The 26,925-nt window shown below is 37.6% G+C and overlaps 1 protein-coding gene across 1 annotated transcript; it reads right to left on the bottom strand.

Moving 5' to 3' along the window:
- Window positions 1-17,214: 17,214 nt before the first annotated feature.
- On the bottom strand, window positions 17,215-19,552 carry LOC109238150 (ethylene-responsive transcription factor ABR1-like). Its single transcript, XM_019404585.1, has 2 exons — window positions 19,037-19,552; window positions 17,215-18,193 (listed from the first exon to the last, which is right to left on the bottom strand). The coding sequence occupies exons 1-2, from the start codon at window positions 19,332-19,334 to the stop codon at window positions 17,463-17,465; spliced, it is 1,029 nt and encodes a 342-aa protein (XP_019260130.1). The 5' UTR covers window positions 19,335-19,552; the 3' UTR covers window positions 17,215-17,462.
- Between the last annotated feature and the right edge of the window lie 7,373 nt (window positions 19,553-26,925).

The following is a 26,925-nucleotide window of genomic DNA, read 5'->3' as shown; positions in this document are numbered from 1 at the left end:
CAAATAATGTAGCAATAAAGTCGCTACTTCAAGCTAAGGTGGCTCATTGACTAACCGGCTTAGTTTCTTCCTCTTGACTCAAAATGTAGGAAGTTGTCATCTGTCAGCATTTAGTAGACCCCTAGCTTGACGAGGCAGCGTATCAAAGTTAGTGTGTATGCATACATCCTGAATATTGCGACTCAGTGCAGCCATTTGATCCACTACATGGTTTGTTTCTCTAGAACAATGTCGGCTCATAACACCATGACTTTCTACCAGTATATTAAGTTGTCTGGTATGGACCAAACACCAGTAGTATAGTAGTGAAGGAGGAGAGAATTTGTCTCACTGCATCTGCGGGTAGACCGCATCAGATCCTCATCCTTTTTCTCTAACTCCTCCCTGACGAATTGAGTATTAGTGCCCGCCATAAGCTGCTCGTGCATCTCACGGCACCTGTTGCGATACCGCCGATACTTCTCGGCCATTTTTCAGAAAAACTTCGGCCCCCGTCTCAGCCCTACGAGAACTCTCGATCTCCAACATGTAAGTCTAAAAAAAAGAAGGGGAGAATCAGCAAAAGCAAAGGGCACAAAATAAAGAAAATAACAAAAGGGAGCTCACCCTTAGGGCCATCTCGGCCACACCGCATGACAAACCAGAATCATTGATCTCCCGAAGAGATCTGCTTTCGGCGCGGAGCATAGAAGGTCAAACTGAGGCACCAAATCCACCGTGTCCTCCAACAGGTTAAAATCCGACGGGATTTCGAGAACGCGGGAAGGGCCCTCCACCCTCACATTGATCCTGGTAAAGCCGTCCTCGAACATCCTCATGTCCTCAGGATCAATGTCAGAATCGGATTCATAATCCTCCACCACTACGCCCTTCAACCTCTCATTAGACGAAGACGGGGTACGGGCCGGCCGAGACGTCGATGGGCCGCTCCGAATAGTAGCGGCATCCTCGAAACTCTGTCCCCCTACCGCAACAGCCTCTTCCACGCCCTCAACGGGCATCGCCTCCACGCCCAGGCGGGTACCACCACCGATTTCAGGTATCGCCACGAGGTTCTTGCCTCTTACGTAAAGCACTCGCATTACTTACAATTTTAGAATCGATAGGGTCCGCCCATCGAGCTCGCCAAAAGGCGACCCCAATAGGTGGAGGGACTAACTGTATGGGTCAAAATCTGACCAGACGAGAATCCGCGTGAAAAGGAACGGCAAATAGTCACTTGGGCCAAAGTCGTACTCATATAATGCTATAGTAACACGCACCTCGGCCACGACCGAGGTTGTGTGTTCGAAATGCTTGAACGGTGAATTGGATGTTGTGGTATTTCAGAGGGTCGGCCAGTAGTACAGTCGAACGACTTAAGTACAATGGATAATGACCATTGGGTAAAAAAAAGACCTAGTATATAAACTAAGTGAAAAGAAGAGGGGGGGGGGGGGGGGACTGAATGAAATCCACACACATATATCTTCTTTGAAGAGGAGGAGAGATCTTCATATCCCTCTCTAGAGACCTGCATCTCCCTCTCTCCCTACGAAGGAGCAAGAAGCAAAGAAGCATAGATCTTCAATATATATCGTTAGTCTCACCACATCGAATGTACGGGGTTCTACCTTGTTACATATCGGTAACCCTTTTCATCTATGTATTCTCCATTTTTGTTTAATGTTATGGAAATCATCACCCTTTTCTTATGTAATGGGATTTAATCAATGTTATAATGTAATCTCATGCTTGCTTGGACAGCCGTTACTAGAAAGATCAATAAACTTTAATAACGGATAAGTCTTAAATGATCATGATAAACATGCAATAATTTTAAAAAGAATAAGGACAATGTAACTTGAATTATTCTTTTCTAATTAAATTTGGTAAACTTTTATCTTGAGTTTGGGCCCGGGCTCATCACGGGCCGCCCACTAACTAGTAAATAAAAGATGGGATTTTTACATTCCTATGCCATATAGTATACTATATTATCCTCCATGCTTAACTTTTAATATAATTACTTTTTATGTACCTAATTACCTTTTATATACATTTTAGGGGTTTTAATGGTATTAATTAGTCTCCTAATTTAACTCTACTGTATATTCCCACTCCCCCCAAGTTTCTCTCTCCAAATCTCACCCCCTCACCCGCGTATCAAACCACACCCCACGATTTCCTCTTCAATCACCCACTATTTCCTCTTCTAAAACCAGCGAAAATCTATACCCCCTCCACCATTGACAACCATTAAAAAGCTTTGAAGCTTTGAATTCGAATTTGGGTTTGACATTGTTTGTTTGGATTAGATTTTGTTGCAAAGAATTGAGAATTCTCTCTATGTCTCTCTCTATCTCTCAATCCCAAATTTCAGTAATATAAAGCAAAGAAAAAGAGAGCAGTAATTCCACCATTGACAGCCATGAAAAAGCTTTGAAGCTTTGAATTCGAATTTGGATTTTCAAAAATTATTATTTGTGTTGGATTGGGTGTTGTTGCAAATAATTGGGAATATGGTTTGGAGTTTATGTCTCAATTATGAGGGGTTTTGGTGAAGATTAGACTTGGTTTTGGTTGAATTTCAGATTGAAACTCGAAAAAGAAGAAGAAGACATGGCATACATTATATTGCAGAAATTGTAGAAAAATTATATTGTGTTGTTTATTTATTTTTCTTTTATTCATTTAACTATTGTATGAAAGTTGAACAACATTGTATATGTGAGCACGTGATTTTTGCCTCGCGTGAATTACTCCTACAGAATTCTTAGATGTAGGATTTTTCTTTTAATTGTTTGATTTTTAGGATTTAACTGCATAATTTTTGTGTGTGTTTGCATTTGTGTGTGCATGTTTAATTTAGATAATTCATAAAAAATACAAAAAATATTGCATTTGCATTTAGGATTTAAATTTACATATTTTAGATTAATTAGTAATTAGGGTTTTACAAAATACAAAAATCACGAAAATTGACTTTTAGCTTTGAATTTTGTTAGTTTTCCTTTAATTTGTTTTAATTAATTATAGTAATCATCATTTAGGGTTAATTAGTCTAATTAGGTCCGTAGGATGTAATTCAGATTTTTTTTATTTTTAAAAGAAAAAAGAAAAGAAGAAAATAAATAAAAGAAAAGGAAATAAAAGAAAAGGAAATAAAGAAAAGAAGAGAAATTTGGCCTGTTAAGAATCCAGTTTTGTGCGAGTCCACATACAATTGACCAGCCCAATCAAAAATCCCCTGAACCCGTTAAATTCGCCCCATACCCGACCCAAAATCCGGTCCAGCTCCCCATTCCCTCACCAAACGACGTCGTTTGCTCCTAATCAGTCTCAACCGTCTAGGTTGAGTGATCTAACAGATGAGAACTGAGGATCACTTAATATATAATTGTCCTAACGACCCTACCCCTCCCCCCCCTCCAAGTCTGTCTCCTCTCGCACACCCCAGTAAACCCTAGAGACAGCCCCGCCCTGAGCCGCCGTTTGCCGCCGCCAAAAATCGCCCACGGCGGCGGCGAGTCTCCAATGGCATCCAAATTCACACCAAAGCACCTTCCTCCCTCCCTCATCACGAATCCCCTATCATTTTCCCTCAAATCCCACCAGAGTCCCTCGAATCTGCAAAACCCCAGCGCCGCCACACTTTCTCCGGTGGCGGCGCCGCTTTTATTCGACCCCAAACTCACACCCCTGAGCCCCTGCCTCTCCTTCATTCCAAATCCCCGTCTAGATTACTTCGAATGTCCCTGTAGCTCCTCGAATTTCAAATCTAAAGGTTGAACCCTAAAGGCCTCAGAACGGAGTCATGCATACAAATAGTTTTTACAATTTTGGGGTCGTTCCAGTTTGGTTTTGGCACGAAATAGGGACGGCCGTTTGATCTTCACCAAGAACAAATGTGCGCCACTATTTTGGGTCGAACCAGTGCTCAGTTTGGATTTCGAGTTTGGGCTTGGTGAGTCCTTTTTTCTGTCCATTTTATTTCTTGATTTTCCCCTTTTCTTTTCCGCTTGCCCTTGTTTAGTTTTTGAATTAAATCTCTGATTTTCTTTTGTTAGTTCTTTAGTTTGGTTTAATTACTTGTATTGATTTTATTAACCTAATTAATTCCTGACATAGCTGTGAGTTAATCAGTAAATCAATTAGGTTATCTGTGAAATCACTTCATGATATTTTAGTTGAATGCTAGCCTAGGTTTTGGGTTTGTCTCTGACCCATTTGGCTAATAGTAGCCTGTCAAAATTGGACTTAAACTATTGGGCCAGTTTTGGCCCATTTGCTGAAGGTTTTCAGGGGTAAATACAAGGGTAATCAAGGGTAAATTGGGTAGACCACATAGGGAATCTTGCAGTAACAGAAAATAGAAGCCCCTAGAAGCTTCTAGGTTGGGGTTTTAATTTGAATTTCAGGATTTAGATAGTATAACTTGGTAGCAAGTCAGGATTTTAAGGACCTTTAAGCAAAAAGCTGAAAATTAAGAAGGACCTAAGGGGTAAAAAATAAGTCTGAAATTGCCCTACTTGTTTGCCTATAAAAGGCATTGTATCCTTGCCTTGCAAGTCAGTTTTTGAGAGCCTAGATTGGAGAGCCTAAAGATTTTAGAGCCTAAAAATTTGAGAGCCTAGGGGGAGAGATCAGAATTCTGAGAGAATAGAGAGCCTGCAGAATTTGGGAGTTAAAAATACATCAAATTCTATAGATTTTAGAGATCAGAGAAGAAAGCCTACAAACTAGGTGCAAAATACAGAAAAATTGAGGAACAACTGTAGTTTTTTCACTATTTTATCGAGTTCCTTTCCTTTTCCTTTGAATTCTGAAGTTCTCAAGCTGAAAGCACTGTCTAATTCGTGTGATAGTCTAGAATGTGTTGGATTTGGGGTGTGTGCAAGCTGTGTTTGAAGCCTGTTGGTTCACTGTTCGATTGAGTTTTACTCTTTGGATTGCTGCATCATATTCCTAAAATTTGAACTGGATCTGTTTGGTTTTGCTAGGACTGACTTTGTCACACTGCTGCTGTTTAGCTGACCTCCAGTTTTCTTATTCTGTTCTAATTTCCAGGTATTTCCTTGGCCTCTAAATGATGTGTGAAGTTTGAATCATAAAATATGTGACTAAGCTTGAAGAAATGATGAATTGCTACACATTTTCCCCTGATAATTTTCTTCACGTTGTTTTATTTTGGTTTAGTTGTCCAGCATATTTGTGTGTGTCCTTAATTTACTTGAAAGCATGTTTGTTCAGATGCTGGATTTAGGCTCCTTTGGAGTATGGGAACTACATGATCTAGACATTCTAATATTTGTAATAATTGGACTGTAGACGATTGGATTTTAGATACATTTGATTCTAATTTACTGGATTTATCCTCTAATAGCATGTTGAATTTGACCCTGTACAGTTGTTTGGTTTGGTTATGGAGGTGTTTGTAAATTGTCATAAGTCTCCAGGAATAAGAGAGATTAAATGGAGTTTAATTAGTCCTGAGTTTCTGAAAGTATAATTCTGTTTTGTTAAGTGCTAAGTAATTGTTGGCGAAATTCTATTGATTCGAATTATGAGATGTGAGGATTAATAATGCCATTTAGTTTGAAAGCGCAATTCAGATGGCCTTAAATAATATTCATCATCTGCCTTAAAGATAGTTTTAAATTTGAGTTGAGCATGATTATTTGGTACTTGTTTAAGCCTGGAGTTTTAAATTGTCCTACTAGTAGTTATTAAATCAGAAGGGCTAATTAGATATGTACACACTCTCCATAGTATCAATTTTAATCATTTACATGACGTTTCCTGCCCTTGCAGGGACTCGATCTTGAGTCCCAGTACCAGTCGTGTGGATTCCATCCTGGGTCCATTAGCTCTTGTGTTCTGCAATTGATTGGGCCCTAATGGGCAGTCTATTGTCAATTGGATCACCAGTTTGTTTGGGGTTGAACTAAATTCATTTGTTGTTAAAACAATTAATAAATTTGTTACAAGCCACTTAGAGAGACGTTAATTAGTATAAACTTTTGCTTTCAGTAGAATAAGTGAGGTGCGCCGCACCAAATGAAACGACAAATGCGTGGCCCTCGTGTAATTATATCTTTTAAAAATATTTAGAACTTGGGACGTGCCATTTAGCAAAGTTTCATGGCCTCCTGCAAAGTTATCAACACGTTAGTCGCTTTAGGCGCGTATTTTAATAATCTACTTTCCTAAACTCGAGTGCACATTTATGTGACCCAAATTCAAATCTCAACGATGTTAAAATATGTCAAAAACCACGGGTGCATTTATGTGACGTGGTTCGAGACGTGTTTTAATAACGTTGCAATTTTCTCGAAAAAATGATTAAAAGCGTTAATAATTTAAAATTGCACTATATGTTTGAATATGTATTAAAATCATATAACAGGCCAATTATAATAATTTAAGCGACCGTGCTAGAACCACGGAATTCGGGGGTGCCTAACACCTTCCCCCGGGTTAACAGAATTCCTTACTCAAGAATTTCTGGTTCGCAGACTTCACTTGGAAAGTCGATAATTTCCTCGATTTGGGATTCAAAATAAACCGGTGACTTGGGACACCAAATAAATTATCCCAAGTGGCGACTCTGATAAATAAATAATCCCATTTCGAATAATGTCACTTAAAGTGAAAAAACTCCCTTATACATTATCCTTCGGTGTAGTGTGAAAAAGGAGGTGTGACAGTATAAAAAATTATATTTAAGTTGTATGATATTGTAGTTGTATATAACTGAGTAGAAATAATGTATGAAAATTGTAGATAAGTTGTAGATAAGTTGTATAATATATAATTGGTTGTATGAAATTTGTTTTTACTATGTATAAATCAGATACAAAATATACAAAAGACATATTGTATAAAATTTGTATTTAAGTTGTATGTTATTGTAGTTGTATTTAACTGGATAGAACTAATGTGTGAAAGTTGTAGATAAATTGTATAATATATAATTAGTTGTATGAAATTTATTTTTACTATGTATAAATTAGATACACAATATACAAAAGACATATTGTATAAAATTTATATAAAAATTGTATTTAAGTGGTATTATATTGTAGTTGTATATAAGGGGGTAGAAATAATAAACGAAAGTTGTAGATAAGTTGTATAATATATAATTAGCTGTATGAAATTTATTTTTACTATGTATAAATGAGATACAAAATACACAAAAGACATATTGTATAAAATTTGGATACAAATTGTATTTAAGTGGTATGATATTGTAGTTGTATAAAACTGGGTAGAAATAATGTATGAATGTTGTAGAATATCATTTATAACCCTTTTTTGCATTTACCCATGCGTATTTATTTCTTGTCGTTCAATATCTGTCTCCTCTTTTATTTTTAAAACAAAAACTAACGAAATGGGGAAGAGAATTACAAGGAAACTATAAAAATCTTATTAATAAGTAAAAAGTTGTACGTTACAGTGTATTATTTAGGGTGAAGGAAGGGGAAAAAGCAAGAGAAAGGGAAATTAATCATGACTTTAAATCAGAGGGGTACATCTTATCGTAAATTGCGAACATGGTTCGAAATGAATGAAGATGAAAAGTAAATTTGATTTATTAACAGGTAAAAGTTAAATAAAGAAAAGCAAGGTAAAATTCAAGGACAAATTATATTACAAACAAACCGATCAAATCTTTTCTCTTAAAAAAAAAAAAAATTCATACACAGGAATCACATTAAACTCCCCGAAAAGTGGAAAGTATTTGACTTTTGCTCAACAAATAACAAGAACATACCATCTTCGGAGTACTAATTATTAAGAGGTAGAAATTCCAGCCATTAGGAAGGTAAAAATCTCGCAGAGAAATAAGGAAAGTGGAAAGGAGAAAAAAAAGGAAAAATGGTGTAATTGAATCCCTAATTGAAGGCACTAATAAAGGATTAGGAGCCTTTTAATGTGGAATGTATATATATTTTGTAAACAAAACTTGTGTAGGTAGGATAATTTACTAAACATGAACATTTAGGGTAATAAAGTTTCCAATAGTGTATAGGAATGAAAAAATCCCTTAAAAGATGTCGCAGTTTGGTAGCGAGCTTCTAATCAAGTAGTATTAAATACTTTCAATTAATTTCTCCTGACAATAGGTAATTAAACTGAAATGATGGTAGGAATAAGCAACAATGATTTGAAAAAGAAAAAGATAAAACAATTAAGACATTGCTGGATATGAGGCTCCTCATTCCTCACATTTCTTCTCGCTTGCATGATTTGAAAACATAAATAATTGAAAGATTAAATGATGTAGGGCTACTTATCATCATATTGATTAAACACAAATAACTTATTTGATATAAGTGTGACGACCCAAAGGGTTATCACCTGTTTTCTCACCCATTTTGTGCTTCCGAGGCCTTGAAAACCTCATTTAGAGTCGCCTCGATTTGCGTGCGCAGTCCGGGCGCGTAGCCGGAAAACTTAAATATGAAATTCTGTGAAAAATGCTAAATTTTGGTGTTAAAATGAATAAGTTTGACTTTGGTCAACATTTTGGGCAAACGGACCCGGACCCGTGATTTGACGGTCCCGGAGGGTCCGTAGGAAAATATGGGACTCGAGCGTATGCCCGGAATCGAATCCCGAGGTCCCAAGCCCAAGAAATAAATTTTTAAAGGAAATTGTTTTTCTGAAATTGTTAAGGAAAATTGATTAGAACGTGTTGGTATCGGGCCCGTATTTTGGTTCCGGCGCCCGGTACAAGTCTTATATGTGATTTAAGATGTTTCTGTAAAGTTTGGTTGAAATCGGACGTCGTTTGACGTGTTTCGGGCTTAAAGTTCTAAATTTGAAACTTAATGAAGTTTGAAGAAAAACTCTTGATTTTGAGGTTTGATTCATTGTTTTTGATGTTATTTTGGCGATTCGATCGCACGGTTAAGTTCGTAGGATGATGCTGAGTGAGTTCATGTGTTTGGTTAGGAGCCCCGAGGGCTCGGGAGTGTTTCGGAGAGTATTTCGGAATAGTTTTTGACTTAGAAAAATTGCAGATTTTGCTTCAGCTGTTGCAGGCCCCATTTCTTCTTCGCGTTCGCGTTGTTCCTCCCGCATTCGCGATGCTTTAGTTTTCCCCTCCATCGTGTTCGCGTCCCCACGCGTTCGCGTAGGGTTATTTGACCCTGAGGGCTCAGTCTTCTTTTCCTCTTCGCGTTCGCATTCATGTGACCGCGTTCGCGTAGCCTTGCATTGTTTCCTCATCGCATTCGCGTGGCAGCCCACGCGTTCGCATAGAACAAATTTATGGACCCCAGCCTTTTACTCTACGCGTTCGCATTCCCCAGCTCGTGAACGCGATGGTCAGTAAGTGCTACCCTTCGCGAACGCGACCAGCCTGTCGCGAACGCGAAGGGCAATTTCGCCCAGTTATATTTTTAATTCCAGAACAGTGTTGTTGCGGGATTTTATAAACATTCACGAACTCCTTCTTCTCCAAGGTCCTTAGGCGTCCATTGAAGCTATCCTTCACCAAAGACTTCTTGGGTTAGTAATCCTTGCTTGTTTCCTTCCATTTTCTTCAACATCTAATGAATTTCTAAGCCTAAAACATGTAATTAAGGGTAGAAATTAGAGAAATGGGTAGGGTTAGGGCTTTTTGACTATTCTTGATTTAGACCTCATTTTGGGGTCGAATTTGAAAGCAAATTATATATTAGGGCTCGTAGGTGAATGGGGGATTTGATTTTAGTCCGAACCTCGTGTTTTGACCAAGCGGGCCCGGGGTTGATTTTGAGTTTTTGGGAAAAATGATGGAAAAGCTATAATTAGGCGGTTCGTACTGTTTAGCATTTATTGATGTATTGAAGTCATTATTGTATAGATACAATTGATTTGGAGCCGAATTCGAGAGGAAAGGCGGTTATTGAGGATTGAATTGGTCGTGGAAGTTTGAGGTAAGTGTTTGGTCTAACCCTAGCTTGAGGGACTAGGAGTTGAGTCTTAATTGTTAATTGCTTCTTGTTGAGTACGACGTATAGGCATGGTGACGAGTATCTATACGTTGTGTCAAGCATGACCGTGAATCTTAAATTAATAGTTGTTGTGTTCTTAAATGACACTTCGGATGCTTTAAATTCATGACTCTTGATATTGAGTGGAGATTTAGTTTATTCTCGTGGACTTTATATATGTTTGAGTACTGGTATTAATCGAGCTGAGCAAGAGTTGAGCTAGGATTTGGTTATAGCTGATTCTCCCTTGCCGGGATGGTTATTTTGGTATTGATGTTCCCTTGCCGGGAAATTATTATTTTATTGCATTTGTTTTCCTTACAGGAATTTTATTGTGACTTTGTGTTGAATTGAATTGGGAGCGGGTGGTACGCCTACCACAAGTTATTGATTGAAATGGGAGCGGGTGGTACGCCTACCACAAGTTATTGATTGAAATGGGAGCGGGTGGTACGACTACCACAAGATATTGATGAAATGGGAGCGGGTGGTGCGCCTACCACAAGTTATTGATTGAAATGGGAGTGGGTGGTACGCCTACCACAAGATATTGATGAAATGGGAGTGGGTGGTACGCCTACCACGAGATTGATGAAATGGGAGCGGGTGGTACGCCTACCACGGAAACAATGAGAAATGGGATCGGGTTGCACGCCTGCAACGAGATGTGTACTGACAGTGAAATCTGCTTTTATTTCCCTTATCCGTGTTAGAGTTTATTTATTATGTTCCTATTATTCTCCTGCAATTCTGTATTATCTGCTATCCCCGAAGCATGTCCCCCCTCCTATTTTAAATGTTTATTCTTGTTATTTTCCCGCTGTATATATATATATATATATATATATATATATATATATATATATATATATATATATATATATATATATATATATATATATAACTGCACAGGTTTATGTGGTAGTCTGATCTAGCCTCGTCACTACTTCGCCGGGGTTAGGCTAGGCACTTACCAGCACATGGGGTCGGTTGTGCTAATACTACACTCTGTGCTCTTTTGCACAGATCCAGGTGTTGGACAGCAGCTGCAGTAGCGCGGTAGTTAGCCTTCAGTCCAGCGAGACACCGAGGTAGTCTTGCAGGCGTCCGCAGGCCCGACGTCTCTTCTATCTTTTATTTCAGTGTGTTATCTCATGTATTTCGAGACAAACAGTTATATTTTCTTTCAAATGGTAGTATTTAGCACTCTTAGTAGTTCGTGAGTATGTGACACCAGCTCTTGGGTAGAGGTTTATGTTGATTTTCCGCATTGTTTTTCAGATTCTTTAATTTAAGACTTCCGCTTATTTATTTTATTCCGTTGTTTTCATGATATTACTGATAATTGCTAAAAGAGGTAAATTGGTTAATGGCAAAGGTAATTAAGGGTTGGCTTGCCTAGCTCTCATTAGTAGGCGCCATCACGACTCCCGAGGGTGGGAAATCCGGACCGTGACAAGTTGGTATCAGAGCACTAGGTTGCATAGGTCTCACAACTCACGGACACGCTTAGTAGAGTCTGAGGGATCGGTATGGAGACGTCTGTATTTATCCCCAGAGGCTACTGAGTTAGGAAAAGTTTCACATTTGTTCTTCCTTATCGTGTGGTTTGGTTTCTCAACGCTAATTGAATTTCTACTCTGTTCTTTCGTAGATGGCGAGAACACGCGCTTCCTCATCTTCTGATCAGCAGTCCGATCCCCAGGCAGCTCCCGCTAGGGGCAGAGGCTGAGGCCGTGCTAGAGGCCGAGGTAGGGGCAGAGCTCAGCCCCGAGCAGCAGCACCAGTGGCGGAGCCTCAGGTTGACTTTGACGAGGAGGTTCCAGCCCCAGCCCCAGCAGTTCCGGTGGGCCCAGCTCAGGTCCCAGAGGGGTTTATTGCTACCCCAGTGCTTCAGGACACTCTGGTCCGATTGGTAGGTCTCATGGAGAGTGTTGCCCGAGCAGGATTGCTTCCTGTAGCACCAGCCGTCTCTCAGGCTGGAGGAGGGGCCCAGACTCCTGCTACTCGCACTTCGGAGCAGGTAGCTCCCCAGACTCAAGACTCCAACAGTTCAGCCGGTTGGAGCAGCTCAGCCGGGCATGGTAGCCCAGGCCGGTGATGAGCAGCTATGTCTGCCGATGCTTTGTGGAGATTGGACAGGTTTACCAAGCTCTTCACTACTACATTCAGCGGTGCATCTACTGAGGATCCCCAGGATTATCTGGATAGTTGCCACGAAGTTCTTCGGAACATGGGTATTGTTGAGACCAATGGGGTTGATTTCGCTACATTTCGCTTGTCTGGATCCGCCAAGACTTGGTGGAGGGATTATTGCTTAGCTAGGCCAGCAGGATCACCGGTCTTGACATGGGAGCAGTTCACACAGCTATTTCTGGAGAAGTTTCTCCCCATTACTCAGCGAGAGGCCTATCAAAGGCAGTTCGAGCGCCTTCAGCAGGGATCCATGACTGTCACCCAGTATGAGACCAGGTTCATTGACTTAGCTCTCCATGCTCTGGTTATACTTCCCACTGAGAGGGAGAGAGTGAGACGGTTTATTGATGGAAACCCAATTATGATAAATATGTTATTTTTTCAATAGGAAAATCAATTATGTAAGAAAATCTAGACAAACACCTAATACAAGTGTTATCACTGCATGAATGAAGGGAAACGATTGTTAACTGCAAATATGCTACTGTTTCCAAAGGTGGGGTTTCTGGTAAACAATAGGAAATGTAATGAAATTTCACTTGGTGAAAGACATCATCTGGTTTTGGGATATCTTACAAATAAAATTATAGACTGGGATCTAAAGTCTATGCTTTTTCAGACTGTTGTATTCACATTGTCACACCTCCTTTTTTACACACCTACCCCGAAGGGTAAATGTATAAGGGAGTTTTTCCATTTAAAGTGACATTATTCGAAATGGGATCATTTATTTATTTTTAGAGTCGCCACTTGGGATAGGATTGGCTTTTGGTGTCCCAAGTCACCGATTTAATTTAAATCCCAAATCGAGGAAAATTTCGACTTCCCAATTGGAGTCTGCGAACCAGAAATTCTGTGTAAGGAAATCTGTTGACCCGGGGGAAGGTGTTAGGCACCGCCGGATCCCGTGGTTCTAGCACGGTCGCTTAAATTATCATAAATGGCTAAAATCTAGTTTTTATACATATTTAAACCTATAGTGCAATTTTAAGATTATTTACCACTTTTAGTTTATTTTGTTTTTACGAAAGTGAACGCCGTTTAAGAGCGTGTTTTTTGGATCACGTCACATGAAATGCACCCGGATCCTAAACACCTCTTATTCAGCGTTTTGGGATTTGGATTTGGGTTGCATGAAATGCGCACCCGAGTTTAGGAAAGTAATATTATTAAATTTCGCGCCTAAAGTGACTAGCGTATTATTATCTTTGCGGGAAGCCATGAAAATTCGCTAAATGGCATGTCCCGAATTTTTAAAATATTTTAATAAAGCATTTAATGAGGGCCCCGCAATTTATGTGTTTCGTTTGGCGAGGCTCATCTCACTTTTATTTAAAGGCCAACCTAAAGCAACTACGATATTTCTATTTATTTTTGTCTCTAAAAATAAAAGAAATGCCCTAATTAGTTATTATTGATAAAATATCAAAGTCTTATGAATCACTCTCAAACAGTTAAAGCCCAGTAGCTTATGAAGTAAATAAATGAAGCATGCTTTGCAATTTATTCAAAAATATAAAGGACCCAACACTTTGGGGCCTACTACTGGAGAAATTGGCCCAAGTGACATTGTTCACGCCCGGTTGTAGCGGAAGAGTATGGTTCTGAGGTCGATTCCGGGCAGAAGCACACACTGACGTCTGAATGGACACCTAAGTGGTCCAATTAATCCCCAATGTAATTAAACTGGTTTTGTGCAATTGTTGTACTGTATCCCAGATTATAAAATTATTTTTTTTTCTACGTCTACTTATTTATCCTACTTATTTTTCTACCAACGAGTTCCCACATCTTATTAAAAGTGATAGCCAAATTTTGACAACGAGGTTTAAATTGAAGCACACCTTATTACTAATGATCAATACCAATTTGACACTTAAATCGTTCAAGGGGACAACTAAGCTATTCTGATTTTAGAAGATGAACAAATGTGTTAACACTCCAATTTAACTCTAACATCTAAACTAACAAATTTAAATGTGCTCACACCTGTAATACACAATACCTCTTAATCAACATGCTTTTAAACCAATTCACGAACCAACTGACAAGAGATCAACTAACACGAGCGGTTCTATTGATTTGGTATGAAATTAACTACAATTAGAGCTTAACAAGTACATGAATCAGATAATAGGGAATTAACTACAGCTACTACTCAACTCGAGAAAACAGATTCATATGAGCATGAGATATAACTATTTGCAGTCCAGTTAACACAACTATGAATATCCAATCGAATAGTAGACAGGCTACTTAGGCTTAATATGATTTTCAAATTGCAACTCTAGGGCAGAAAATAAACTTCAACTTCATTTCATGTTCAACAGGCGAAATTACATCAACACAGTCTGAGAGTGTGTACCTGGAGAATAGAATGTAAGAATCAGCAACAGTAGTAGGCAGAACTCAGGAAACAGAACCAGCCACTCAGGAAAGTTTCAAAATCTAGTAGTTGCTCAGTTAGCACAGCAAATCTAGGAAGAATCCAAACCAAACAGGAAGCAGAAATTCGACCAACACAATTGAATAAATGCAGATGATCTTCAATTCGAACCAGGAATTCCAGAAAACTGTTAGCTAGATCAGTAGACCTATGAATCCTCAACAATCTGCCTCGAAATTCAATCAATGGACCTCTGAAGCTCAACGACTAGGAACTGAGCTAGAGTGATGTAAATCAGTAGCTAGAGTTGAGATCCTAAAAGCTTAATGGAACAGTAATTTGTTTTTTTTTAGTTTTCTATTGTTTTTGGTTTTTCCTTTTGAATTTTGAACTTTAGATCTGGAATTGGGAAGAAATTGTTTTCTTGGGGGGGGAAATTTAGAGCTCCCCCAAAACTTTTGAAATTTTCAGAGGGTCTGAAAAAACTTCTTAAACAAGGCAATGGGTGTGCCTTTTATAGGCAAAGCCTAAGGCTTCCTTCAGATTTTTTGTTTTCTTTTTAGTCCTTCTCATTTTCAGCTTTTAGTCCCTTATTTTTAAACTTGTTACCCAAGTAACTACACCTATTTTATTGAAAACTATACTAAAATCTATTCTAGAAAGTCCTATACCCATTACAATTCCTATACTATCCCTTCCCTACTTTAAAAATTACTATTCCTAATAAAACTACCCTTTTCTATGCCTAAATTACCCTTTTATTTATTCTGAAATTACTGAACCCAACAAACTAAACCTGAACCCAGTTAATCCTTAGTCCCAAACTAACTATGGTTAGTCAGTCAATGGTTAGGGTATTCAGCTATATCCAAACCAATCCTAAAAATCAATTTAACTAATCACATTAATTCTACTTATAACCTACACTGTTCAGTGAAAAAAAAAAACGAACCGGGTTAAAATCAAATTAACAGTAATAGCTATAGATCAACTAATCGAAATCAAGCACAAAACATGAATCAAAATTATGTCAAAATTAACTCTAAGAACGACTGCAAGGATAAACAAAAAATTAAATCTAACTAAACTAATCAGTAAAAATTAAAACCTATACTAGTAGAAACAAACATTGGATCACACAAGACCAAAAAAAAATCACGAGAACAGAATCAACCATAAAAGATATAATCGAACAAGGAAGAAAGAACTTACTGACTTGGCCTTCATTTGACTAATTCAAGTCTGATGAGTTTTCTTGGATTTAAATGGATTATAATCGTCCTTAATTATGTGTATTCATGAGAAAACATATAATTAAAGGCTATTATAGCCTAGACCTCAATAAGCCTCAAGTTTATAAAATTAGGGTTCTGGACGAACTTTCGATCTGAAATTCGAGGCATTAAAGGAATATTTGAGAGAAGATAAACAAGTATTTAAGAAGAGGAAAGCGAGGAAAGTTCAGGGTGTTATTTTTAAGTGGTTTGGAAGGTGGCACCGCCGCACACGGCGGTGGAGGCGCTAGGGTTTGAGTTATTTGAATAGTTGGGATGAGATTTGGAAGAAAATAAGTCCAGATATGCACTGGGGAGATGAAGAGGAAGGTGTGGTGTGAATTTGGGATCGTTTGGAGAATCGCCGCCGGCAGAGGCGATTTCCGGCCGGCGGCGGACGGTGGGGGACGGCGAAGACGCGGTGGTGTCGAACAGGGTACGAGGAGGGGATTTCTGGTCTCTAGGGTTTTCACATATTTCAGACAGTATTATTCAAAATCAAGGAGAATTATGGGCCGTCGGATTGGGGTGGATGGATGGCTTGGATTGATTTGGCACTAATTCAAAACGACGTAGTATCCCTCCTATACTACGTCGTTTTATTAGTCTCAAGGGCATGATCGTTTGGACCGGGTAGGGGTATGGATTTGGGCCATTTTGGCCGAATTTGGGGCTTTAGCTTGGGGCCTGGATTGATTTAAAGGGGGTTTGAGGTGGATTTGGCCCAAGTTCAGGTCTTTTATTAAGGAATCTATTTTTCTTTCCATTTTCTTTTCTTTTTCCTTCAAATTAAAACTAAGATCTAAATTAACTCTAAAACTAAATTAACCTACCCAACTATATTAAGTTCTAATTAATAATCAACACAAATTAATTAAATACCAATTTAAATGAAAACTGAACAAAATTCAAAGCTAAAGTTAAACAAAGCAAATAAATCAATTTTTGTGATTTTTGTATTTTTGTAAAACCCTAATTCCTAAATGCAAATGCAATGCGTAATTTTGTATTTTTTTTATGAATTTGTGTTAAATTAAAACTGCAAATAAACATGAAAATTATGCAATTAATTCCTACAAATTAAAAAGCAAAAAATCCTAAATCTAAGAAATCTGTAGGAGTAATTCATGCGAGGCAAAAATCACATGCTCACAAGGCTCGTATCCCCAAAATAGCTATAAAAGGGGAAGGAACAAACAATTGTAGACACAAGAAAACACTATTGGAATATACTTTGATTTACTTGCTCTGATCATATTATTCACAAATTTCTTTCTCTACATACTTTTCTGATTATCAGTAACCCGTATTCTTCTAAATTCTAGCTTTGACTAAAAATTTATTTTTTGGTGTAGTACCCTAGGAAATACTGTCACATAAACTAAGATGAAAGATACATTGTTCTGATATTCGTTTCATCATCATCAATCATCGTCTTTTTATGTTCTTCCTTGTTACAAGAAGAAATTTCCAGATAAGGTCTCACTCAAGATATATCCCAACAAAATTACCAGAATAAGAAAAGTGGACCTTGCTCATCTAGACCGATCACTATGCAAATTGCAACCCGATTCTGATTCACAATCCATTCAAGAATCACATTGAAGTGACAAATAAAAAAACCTAGCTACTAAATTATCTTGAAGAAGAAGAAGGATGATCATAAGTTGAATCCGACGAAGTAGCCCGAAAATCACTTCCACTACTCTGACTAGTAGGCTTGGAACCTTGAAAAGACATTCTTGGAAGAAAAGGCAGTTGAGAAGAAGAAGAAGACAACGACGACGACGAAGATGACGAGTACTGGAATTGGTTTAACAAACTTGAAGGTGGTTGTAACCATTGAAAATCATCATTCAGGAAAATTTGAGGGTTTATGTTAGTATTATTAGAATTAGGTTGAGTGTGAATTATAGGATAATTACTAGAAAAGGATGAAACACGTGTATTTTCCACGTAATCCGTTGGAAATGTGCTAGTGGGAAATCCCAGATTACTGACAGCATTCTGATGCGGGAATAACTTCAATGGTGATTGTTCGTGAGTTGAAGAAGTAGGCATGAGTTTAACATTTTCTGGGAAGTTGAGTTTAGCTTTGCTGCCTCTGAATTTAAGAGCAGCTTCATCATAAGCTCTAGCAGCATCTTCAGCAGTGTCAAAAGTGCCAAGCCAAACCCTAGCAGCTTTATATGGATCTCTGATTTCTGCTGCCCATTTTCCCCATGGCCTTTGTCTAACTCCTCTATATCTTCTTCTTGGTTGATGATTAATATTTCCTTCTTCATATGTGGGAGTAAGGTATATGAATGTTGATTCTGTTGTTGGTGTGTTGCTGGCAATAGTCCTAATATTTGAACTTTCTCCACCTATTAACATAATGCATTCCATGAAAAAAAAATATTAGGAGAAAGGGAGTTACAACAACAACAACAAACTCAGTGTAATCTCACAAGTAAGTCTCGGGAGGCTATTACGCAACATTACCCCTATCTTATGAAGGTAGAGCGGTTGTTTTTGATAGACTATCGACTCAATGAAGGCACAATTATAACAATGTTTAAAAGAAGTGCAGTAGTGAAAAGAGCGAGAAGGAAAGTTATTCATCATAAATTAAAGGACTAAGCGTACAATCTCTCACAATTCATGCAAATGTAACGAATTAAATTAAAACACAATAAAAATAATAGATTTACACAAACAATATCGACTAATGGCGTATTTACGTTGGGTATATTGTTTGTTGTCTTTATATTTATTTAGAGATATTCATGTCAGAAGAAAATATGAAGAACTTCTAGATGACGTTCCAAATGAAACGACATGATCTATATTAAGAATTTATACAGTAAACTCCAACTAATTTGATTTATTTAACCTATTCCATGATCGGAACAGGGGAGGATACACGTTACACTACAATTTTGAATTTGGAATTGCGCATCTAGTTGTCATTGTGGTAGTAAAATGCAATGACAACTAATTAGAGTGATCAATTCCAAATTAACTATAAGTTGGAGTTTGCTATATATAACGACTATATATATATATACCGAGTGTAATCTCATATAATAGAATCTAGGTAGAATAGTGTTTACACAGACCTTGTAGAGATAGAGGAGTATTTTTAATAGACTCTCGGCTTAAGAAAAAGAACCAACTATATAATGAAAAATGAGTTGCAGCAATTTACTTCTGATAGATTTGCATACCTGATGACCTAATATCAGACAAGAACAGCTGCTCACTTTGGTCTTCACGTTCCCTTTTCTCTCCAACACCAGCACCAATATTACTATTCCAATTATTAGCTGCAACATCACCACCATCTCCTTGATTAAGTACTTTATCTTCACCTCTCACGACACGTGTCAGTGCAGAAACCATGACAGACATCTCCTCTTCTCTATTAATCCCAGAAAACATCACATTAATATTCCCAGCTTCATCATCTCTTATTGGCTTGTAATTGGCTTTGTTTCTAAAATTCGCCACCTTGAGCATACACATGTAATAACTTCACCAAAAAAGTTAATCTAGTATATAGCTAGTATAGTATACTCTACTAACTAAAAAGTCTTAACAATTAATATGAGAAGTTTGTATTAAACTTCAAGATTCAAAAAGAGAAAAAAAAAATTATTAAAAACCTTTGCTTTTCAAGAAAGTTGACAAGATGAACAAACTAATACCAACTCCCTCTTTTTTAGGCTTTCTTGAACCAACCGTTATATATAGAGAGAGAGTGAGAATTAGTCTAACCCAAGTTGGTAGTTGAAAATTTACTTAAAACAGAAAAAACAAAAAAGTAAAGTCAAACTTTTTTTGTAAAATAATAAAGACAAGAATATAGAGTCGGCTAGTCAGCTAATCAGCAATTCCTTAATTTGTATTCTTCTCTTCAAGTTGAGCTCTACTCCTATTGTGTAAGAAGGAGATATTAATCTTGTTGATGAAAACATTCTTTTTTATTTGTTGACTTGTCATAATTTCTTTTGGACAAAATGTGAAGAGAATAAAGGACAGTGGCATTAGTAAGTGTGAAGGGAGATCTATTATATGTGGATAAGAATATTTTAGAGAGAAAAAAATTAGAGCCGCTTTAGGAGTTCGTTTTGTCAGTCGGCGGTGAGTTTTCCTAGCTAGTAGCTAGAGGCCGACATAGAAGACGCGGAATGGGATGTCCCCTTTTAATTTATACTTAGTTTTGTTTTTTCGTTTGCATTTATACTCATTTTTTTGTTAAAAGCATTCTAAAAAGATGATTTCACCCTTTTTTAATAAAAGACTATTGACTAACTACGGGACAAAAACTTAAGCATGTTTAGGATGAATAGCAAATGAACTAAAAACTTAAGCATGTTTAGACTAAAGTTTTAGCAAATGAACTAAAAAACTTAAACATGTTTAGACTGAAATTTCGGATTAAACTCATGACAAATCTGTAGACTGCAGGATATATGACTTCAGCATGCATTAGCATGAAGTTTTAGCCTCAATGTAAAACAACTTCATGCTATATTAGCATGAAGTTTTAGCTTCAACATGAAACAACTTCATGCTACATTAGCATCAACGTGAAACAACTTCATGCAAGTGTGATTCTGAAGATGAATTTGGATAAGTTTCTAATTTTTTAATAAAGTTGCTGAGAGGAGAGGATGAGATCTTTTTTCACGAATGAGGTTGCAGATCACGCGATTAATGCGCGATGCAGGTTTTATATCTTTTGTCAGGGGTGTAATTGTCATATTATTATGAATTTTTTGTCAGCTGGCTACCAAATCAATAATTTTTAAAAATAGGGTACAGGTTAAAAGGTGGCACAAATATAGGTTACGGTTACAAATCCCCCCTTTTTGCTTCTCATTTAGAAATTAATAGTACTTCTTTTTTTGGGCTTCCCACCCGTTGTTCGATATCCGCATTTGAGCCTGACTAAATTTGTATTCGCGTCGGGAAGTCCCACATTGGAGGTAAAGCGTTCCCTAACAAAGGCGACTCCATACCCAGGACTCGAACCCGAGACCTTTGATTAAGGATGAAGGAGTACTTACCACTCCACCACAACCATCGTTGGTAAATTGACTAATAGTACTCCATCCCTCTATAATGTTATAGATTATACTAGAATTTAACTTTTATACAAAGATATTATTAATGAATTTATGCACGCTCACATCATCTAATTGATAATTATATGTAACCTTTTATAAAAGATAGGATAAGCAATTCAAACTATAATGAAATTACCTACTATAATAGGGTTTTAAAATGTTGCATTGTCAGTGAGTATGAACTTCATTTTACAAGACGGAATTTAACTAAGCGCAAAGATTTAAATATCAATATTACTTATCCGTAGTAGGGTTAATTATACTAAACACCCCCTATAATACGATTCAGTTTCGAATACACCCCTTTGTATTTTAAATTTAAACTCTGACACCTCCTATATTATAAAAATCCTACACGTACACTCTCTTTAGGTATATTTGTAATTAAATGTATATTAAAATTTAATTCGTAAAGATAAATAAAAATGTATTTATTTTTGTGAAATTTAAAAAAGAGGATATGAATACTAACATAATAGTTTAAAAATAGAATACAAAATTATCATATCAAAGTTATGTAAAGATTAGTGTTTGTACAGTAAGCTATTTAACATGTACACTTCTAGAAGTAGCTAGAATAGTTATTTAGCACATGTGTAAAGTGTTAGTTAGTTAGTTGGGTGCATTAGTATATATGCACAGTTAATGTACATACGGTTAGTAGTCTGAAGGAGAATCACACAGTTTTTCTCTCTCTAGAATCTTCCTCTTCTTCACTAACAGCTTGGAGCTCTCCAATGGCTTCCCTGTGGCTAGCTTTAACATGGTATCAGAGCCATGGTGCTTGGCGATTCTGATTGAGGGACTCCGATCTTCAAAATTCAAAATTCCTCTCTTTCTTCTTCGATTTCTCTCAGATTTACCTCTCAAGCTCAATTTTGAGCCCTAAAATTTCGAAAACTGTCTTCAACGGCGAACAATACAGTGGATAACACAGCTGAATCTTCACATGCAAACAATCAAAATATTGATTGCAATGATCCTTTGTATGTACATCCCTCCGATACACCTGGCTTACAGATCGTTCCACAATTGCTCATAGGAACTGAAAATTACTCGGAATGAAGTCGATCTATGAAGATGTCACTCCTTGGGAAGAACAAATTGGGGTTTATTGATGGAACATGTACCAGAGATCTGTACATTAACAATGCCTTCCAATTGCGTCAGTGGGATCGATGCAATGCAATTGTTCAGTCGTGGATAATGAGTTCGGTGGCAAAGGAACTTAGAAAAGGTATTGTATTCTCCTCAAATGCACAGGAAGTCTGGATTGTGTTGAAAACCAGATTTGATAAGGTAAATGCAAAAAAAAATTATCATATGAATATGGAGATTAGCTCGTTGGTACAGGGAATTTCTAGTGTATCAGTATACATCTCAAACCTAAAAGACTTGTGGGATGAATTTGAGTCTTTGATTCCAGAGCCTTGTGATTGTGAGAAGTCTAGACCATTTATTGAATTTTTACGCCAACAAAATGTCACGACCCGGATTTTCCACCATCGGGAGTCGTGATGGCGCCTACTAGTGGGAGCTAGGCAAGCCAACTCTTACTTATCTTTCCATTTTTTTTTTCAACTCTTATTTTAAAACATTTAGCAATAATAATATGATTACAGCGGAATAAATTTAATTTAGCGGAAGACTTAGTAAATGTTACTAGATGCGATACAGAAATCCAAACATAATTCACTACCCAAGAACTGGTGTCACAATACTCACGAACTTCTAAGAATACTAAACACAACCGTTTGAAAGAAATATAAAACTGTTTGTCTCGAATACATGAGATAACAGAATGAAAATAAAGATAGAGGAGACGTCGGGTCCTGCGGACGCCTGCAAGGCTACCTCGGTGTCTCGATGGTCGGAATGCGAACACTCACACTACTACTGCTGATGCTGTTCGAAACCTGTATCTGCGCAAAAAGAGCGCAGAGTGTAGAATCAGCACAACCGACCCCATGTGCTGGTAAGTGCCTGGCCTAACCCCGGCGAAGTAGTGACGAGGCTAGACAGGACTACCAAATCAACCTGCGCAGTTCAATATATATATATATATATATATGCAATAAAAGGAAAGAAATACCGAAACTAAACAGTTAAAAGGGGAGGGAAACATGCTATGGGGGAGTACAATCCGGATATAGAAGTCATCAACTTAAGTAAGAAACAGGGAACCACAATAATTAACAAAGCAGGAAAACAACACTTGTACGGCATCAACCTTCGTGCTTTTACTCTCATCCTCACCAAAAGCAATCAAATAAAGTGCACGGCATCACCCTTCGTGCTTTTCCTCACATAACTCTCATAACATGGCAGGGAATGACCCTTCGTGCAAATATAGTCAGAACATGGCACGGAATGACCCTTCGTGCAAATATAATCAAAACATGGCACGGAATGACCCTTCGTGCAAATATAATCAAAATATGGCACGGAATGACCCTTCGTGCTTTATCACTCTTCCTCACCCAAACAACAATCACAAGAAATAAGGGCAAGGAAATAAATGAAATCACATTAAAATCCCGGCAAGGGGAACAATAGTACAACAATCAAACCCCGGCAAGGGAAAATAATATCAAAACAATAATATCCCGGCAAGGGAACAATAGTACAACAATCAAACCCCGGCAAGGGAAAATAATATCAAAATAATAATATCCCGGCAAGGGAACAATTTATACTTCTTTCTCTTTCTTCCACTTTCATTTCATAACTCACTCTAACACTTGAGCCAAATGCTCCAAAGTGTACGATTATCTCATAACCTTTCACAATTCGTATTTTAATTTGAGCCAACGCTCCAAGGGTTCAATCAACCCACTTGCTTTCACATTTTCATAATATAATTTGAGTCAATGCTCTATGATGTTCCACAATTAAATTCTCAACTTGAGCCAATGCTCTATAATGTTCAACACTTCAATCTCAATTAACAATAATACTTCCACAAGTCATATTCCTCAATAGAAATTATCATATAGAGTATAGACAAACGGAGTCACATTAATCAAAGTATAAGACTCACGGGCATGCTTGACACCAACGTATAGATACTCGTCACCATGCCTATACGTCGTACTCGACAAATAACACATAACAAATAGGACACAACTCCTAATCCCTCAAGCTAAGGTTAGATCAAACACTTACCTCAAAGCCTTGAAATCCACTTAATCCTCAACTATCGCTTTACCTCGCGGTTCCACCTCCAATTCGCTCGAATCTAATCACAAATTGTTCAATTACTTTAATAAACACTATATGAATCAATTTGAATGCATAAAAATGATTTTCCCAAGTTTTTCCCAAAAAATCCAAAAATGCCCCCGGGCCCACGTGGTCAAAACCCGAGGTTCGAACCAAACCCGGTTACCCATTCCCCCACGAGTTCATATCTATGTTTTGTTTTGAAATCGGACCTCAAATGGAGGTCCAAATCCCCAATTTTAAGAAAACCTAAGTTCTACCCAAAAATCCCAATTTCACCCATGAAAATCTTTGATTTCAAGTGGAAAACATGTTTAATGATGTTAAGAAAGTCAGAGGAAGAACAATGGTTGATCAATACAGAATGGAATATTAGGAAGTGCTCCTGTGGATATTGACCATGAAGCACTAACTTCTGATAATGCCTTCAATGTTAAACCTAAAAGAAACGCTGGGGTATACTGTGACTACTGTAAAATGAAAGTCCATACAAAGGAAGGATGCTACAAATTAATTGGATACCCTCCTGGATTCAAGTTCAGCAACAGGAGAAGAGGACCATATGAACAATCACCAACTGTAGCACATAATGTGACTGTTGGAGAGGAGATTAACACTGGACTGCATAGGAATGCAGTACCAACTGTCCAACCTTTTACTGTTGAACAATATCAACAAATTATCAACCTGCTGAATAAGGAGAAGGGACATGCAGACTCAGCCAATATGGCAGGTAATTCTACCACTAACCAAGGACCTTGGATTATAGATACTGGGGCTTCTAATCACATAGTTTCTGCCTTACATCTACTATCATCAGTATACCCTGTACCTGAACTTAAATCACCTACTGTACAATTGCCAAATGGAAATAATACTAAAGTTACTCATATTGGACCATGTACCTTGCCCAATTCAGAAGTCCTTTATGATGTTCTTTATGTTCCTGAATTTCATTTTAATCTACTCTCTGTTTCTAGATATACAAAAGAGTTAAACAGCTCAATTCATTTCTATCCTGGTTTTTGTGTCTTTCAGGACCTCTTCTGTGGCATGGTGAAGGGGATTGGTAGACTCAAGGGTGGTCTCTACATCCTCAATCCCTCAACACATGTTACTACTTCTGCCTCTAATCATGTGTCTGCTTCAGTTCAGTCAAACTTCAGTGTATTATGGCACCAAAGGTTGGGTCATGCACCCATTGCAGTATTGAAAAAAAAATCCCTGATCTGAATAAGTAGTTATCATGCATTTCTACTTGTCATTGTCCTGTATGCCCACTAGCTAAACAAACTAGGCTACCTTTCCCTGTTAGTTCCTCCAAATCTAATTGTGTTTTTCAACTTGTCCATATGGATGTGTGGAGTCCATATAGAGTCTACACTTACAATGAATTCAAATATTTTCTTACTCTTGTTGATGACTATTCAAGAATGACTTGGACTTTTCTCTTTAGATTAAAGAGTGATGTGTATGTCATTTTAACTGAATTTCTGCACCTTGTTGAAAATCGGTTTTCAACTACTGTCAAAGCCTTTAGATCAGATAATGGCCATGAGTTCTTTAATACCCTCTGTTATAATCTTTTGAAAACTAAAGAAATCATTCATCAGAGTAGCTGTGTTCACACTCCACAACAAAATGGTATTGTGGAAAGGAAAAACAGACATATCCTAGAAGTAGGAAGGGCCTTAAGGTTTCAGGCTAACATACCCTTGAGGTTCCGGGGGGATTGCATTCTTACTGCTACTTACATCATCAATAGGTTACCAAGTGTTGTTCTGCATGGAAAATCACCTTATGAGACTTTCATGGTAAACCTCCTGTTTTTTCCCGCATCAGAACCTTAGGATGCCTATGTTATGCCACAAAACCTGATTTTCATGACAAATTCACTCCTAAATCTGTCCCTGGTGTCTTTATGGGCTATGCTACTGCTCAAAAGGGATATAGAATATATGACATTGAAGCCAATAAGTTCATAGTTAGGAGGGATGTTGTATTTCATGAAAACCAATATCCATTCAAACATCCCAGAAATAAGTTTCTTGCTACTTCTGATCCATCTTCTATTTCTTCTCCTCTCTTTCCTAATTCTGATCCTCTGCCACTTCAAGCATCCAACCATAGTTCCATCCTCAATGACATCATTGCTCTTCCAAATTATCATGCTTAATCCGGTAGTTCCCCTATTCCTTCTCCTAATCCTCACACTTCTCTTCCATCCAATGGTTTACCTGCTGCTTCTCTTCCATCTGATATTCCTCTTAATCCTTCTACTAATTCCTTATTACCCCGAAAATCTGGCAGAACACTTAAACCATCTATTTGGTTGACTGATTACATTCACCCTCTTTTACCTTCAACCTCTAATTCTTGTCTTTATCATATTAATCACTTTGTTTCTTACTCTCATCTTCCTATTTATTTCCAGTCTTTTCTTGCTTCTTTCTCAGCTGATATTGAACCTACTTCTTACTCCCAAGCCATTAAAGATGAAAGATGGATTAAGGCTATGAATCTTGAGATTGAAGCCTTAGAACAAAATCATACTTGGGATGTGGTTAGCTTGCCCCTGGTAAGGTCCCCATAGGTTGTAAATGGGTCTATTGTCACGACCCGGATTTCTCCACCCTCGGGAGTCGTGATGGCGCCTACTAATAGGAGCTAGGCAAGCCAATTAATTTAACAATTCTCTTAACAACATTAACAGTACAAGAAGAACGAGGCAACTAATATAAAAGCGGAAGTCTCGAAACTTA

Source organism: Nicotiana attenuata, unplaced genomic scaffold, assembly GCF_001879085.1.
Source record: "Nicotiana attenuata strain UT unplaced genomic scaffold, NIATTr2, whole genome shotgun sequence".
NCBI lineage: Eukaryota > Viridiplantae > Streptophyta > Magnoliopsida > Solanales > Solanaceae > Nicotiana > Nicotiana attenuata.
This window is presented reverse-complemented; position numbering and strand designations above follow the sequence as displayed.